At 46.4% G+C, this 2,824-nt stretch overlaps 1 protein-coding gene across 1 annotated transcript; it reads left to right on the top strand.

The window, feature by feature from the left end:
• Nucleotides 1-259: 259 nt before the first annotated feature.
• NOXRED1 (NADP-dependent oxidoreductase domain containing 1) lies at nt 260-2,497 on the top strand. The gene is made up of 5 exons (XM_009869205.1): nt 260-277; nt 544-634; nt 1,458-1,680; nt 2,237-2,276; nt 2,348-2,497. Exons 1-5 carry the CDS (start codon nt 260-262, stop codon nt 2,495-2,497), a joined length of 522 nt encoding a protein of 173 aa, XP_009867507.1.
• Nucleotides 2,498-2,824: the final 327 nt, after the last annotated feature.

Below are 2,824 nucleotides of genomic sequence, written 5' to 3'. Positions count from 1 at the left end.
TGTCTGCAGTGGGGAGAGACCTGGATCTCGACATGTTCCTTTTGCCTCTGCAGTTGTGGTATGACCTGTGTGCGAGGGATGATTTTACACACACCTTTTTTTCTGATGTTTTATTTTATGTTGTTTGGTTGTGGGGTTTTGTTGGGTTTTTTTGGTGTGGTTGGTTGGTTTTGTTTCATCGTATTTTGGTTTTTTTTAAACAGACCACTAAATGTCAAAATTAATTGTGGCCATCTCTCTGTTGGCACTGTTAAGGCCGATGGATCAACACAAGCCAGTGAGGGTCCATCAGATAGGAAGAACCTTTCTAGCCGGTTAAGATGGCTATTGGAAAGAAACGTTAAAGGAGTGAATACCAGCAACCGTTGAGGCAGCCATGGATGGCGCATTGGGATATTCCTCGAGGCTTCGTCCGAGTTTCTCTCACGCTGGACCTTAAAACCCCGCGGTGCCAGCCACGCACGGACACGGGCTCCCCGGGGCAACCCCTGCCCGTCCTCTGCCGAGCCGAGACGCTCATTTCGGCTGCCTCCGCCCTTCAAGTTGAAGCAACTCCTTCGCTGCAGTGCCACCGTGAGGCCGCAGCACCGGTGCCCCGGGCAGAGGTGCTCTTTTCTCTCCAGACTTGGTTGCGGTTCCGATGAGGAGCTGCTCTCGGCGGTTGCCCGCCTGTATCCTTAAAGGCCGGATCTGGGCTGGCGATAATTGTGTGAGGAGTGCGGTGCGGGGAGGGAAACCCTCCTAAAGAAATTGTGCCGCTGTGCAGCTGGAGCTGGAGTGGAAATAGTGTGCAGGGAAGGGGTGAAGTCGTGCATGAGAAGTGGATGGACAAAATGAGGCAGGATGTGTCTCCTTCACCAGTTTCTGATAAGCGCCCTGGGGGTTACCCTTTCTTCCAGGAGTACTGTTTTCTATGTACCTGCTACCAGCTTCTAAAGAGCTACCATTTCCTTTCGTGAAATAATGGTAGCTCTGAGGCTAAATCAGTGAGCAGGAGCTGAGAAGTGCTTTCTGAGCAAAAATATGGCCCAAAATCTTTTCTTCTTGCCTCAGGCATAACTTTCCATGGATGTGCTGTTTTCTACTTCCAGCTGGCTCTGTTCATTGCAATTCACACGTCTGCACGCACTTCTAATTCTTGTGTTGCCAAATGATCTTAAAGCAGCTATAGTGCTCACCACGACATGATGACTGAATGGTTATAGGACTTCATATGCAGACTGTAAAGGACTCCTGTTTACCTGATGAGGATGAGCTACAGAAAATACAAGCTATACTAGACTTTGTTATTATTAATTTCAGCATCCCTCACCTAAAATGGTCCTAGACCAGAGGTTTAAAATAAACTAGGTCTGACTGATTGCCAGTGCAATACTTCACAGGAGTGGGAGATGAGGATATCTCTTCACACCTGTGTGCACACTGGTAACTGACATTTGATTTTGTTTGTCCTGCAGGGAAAGCAAGAGTCAATGCTGAACAGTTGGTGGTCATTTTCTGTACAGCCCCAAGCAGCAGCACATGGCAGAGCCTACCACACCAGAAGGCACTGAAATTACTCAGTGTTTTCTGTTTTCCTGAATGCTGCCCCAGCTGTGCAGAGCAGAAAAGTTCCTACCCACAGCTGGTTTGCAAGAGTTTTGTCAGCAAAGGTTCTGCCTCCTCAGTGCCTCAAGGGAAGTAAGTAAAGGGTTGAATTATGAGGTACTGCTTGTCCAGGCTTCCTCTTTGCTCTGAAACTTACTGGGTTGGAAGGTGCTGAACCTTAGGACTACATACCTGCCAGGGAACATTTACATGGTGTATTAGAAATAAAAGACCTGGGCTATCATCCCTGAGTTATTTTGTCCCTGATTTCTGCCTCGCTACTTACCATGATTGTCTGAAGCCACTGGGGCACTGAATGCAGAAAAAGAAAATAATTCCTATGGGACAGTTCTTGTGGGTAGTGAAATCACGGACTAGATTATCAAGGATGTTCAGTCATGGGGACACTGCTTGAGGGAAAGGACTCCTGCTTGCGCAGGATTATTCTAGAGCCATTAGGCTCAGTTTTGCTTGGTATGGCAGAGTAATGCCTGGAACATTTTAGATTCAAGTCTCCAAGTCTGACCCAAAGACTCAAGAAAGAGGCTTGTAGTCAGACATCAAAGAAAACCATTCTTTGTTAATTTATTAGCAAGCTGTTCCAGACTGTTGATGCCTGTAAATGCTTCCACTTGTTTTTCCTTCCCAGAATCTTCCCCTGGTTTGACCTGACAGCTGCACAACTGAGAGTCTCCCTCTAGCTAGGAGCTAGAAAAGATCAAGCTTGCCCCATACTGTCTTGCTCTACTACACTAGCCAGCATTTGGAGACTGTCTTACACAGGAACTCTTCAGCTGTAGTGGAGCCTGGTGTCAAGTTGGATGGCAGGTCTTCATTCTCCGCAGCTGCTTCTGGTGTATTCTCAGAAATTCCAGAGGAAACTGCTGGCTATGATTCTAAATCTTCCTAAACTATAACAAAACCCATGGCAGAATGCTTTGCTGAGATCTCATCCCAGTCTCATCCCATGGGACTTAGGAGTGCAAGAACCAGCACTGTTTGCTCTTGGATTCTTTAAAATATTCCAGCCAACAACCCTATGCACACGTTTGCTTCTACAAGTAAATCTAGACTGCTCAGCAAGCTTTCTTCTTCCTGGCTGCTGGAGTCATGCTTTATTTTGGTCTGAATTTGCTTATTACATAGTCATCTTGGCCTAAAAACTGCTTCTGCTGTAGTTTCAACAGAAAACTGAACTAAAAAATCAAATTACAGTTATTTTGTAGTGGCTACCACT

The sequence above is a fragment of the Apaloderma vittatum genome, unplaced genomic scaffold, assembly GCF_000703405.1.
Source record: "Apaloderma vittatum isolate BGI_N311 unplaced genomic scaffold, ASM70340v1 scaffold15035, whole genome shotgun sequence".
In the NCBI taxonomy this organism is placed as follows: domain Eukaryota; kingdom Metazoa; phylum Chordata; class Aves; order Trogoniformes; family Trogonidae; genus Apaloderma; species Apaloderma vittatum.
Note: the sequence above shows the minus strand (reverse complement) of the source record. Positions and strands in the feature narration are given on the sequence as shown.

Excerpts from the sequence above, each read along its gene's own strand:
- NOXRED1 (XM_009869205.1), top strand. Across the intron at positions 635-1,457 it reads TCTCTCCAGACTTGGTTGCG|GGAAAGCAAGAGTCAATGCT; the intron begins GTTCCGATGAGG and ends TTTGTCCTGCAG. Across the intron at positions 2,277-2,347 it reads TGACAGCTGCACAACTGAGA|CATTTGGAGACTGTCTTACA; the intron begins GTCTCCCTCTAG and ends TACACTAGCCAG.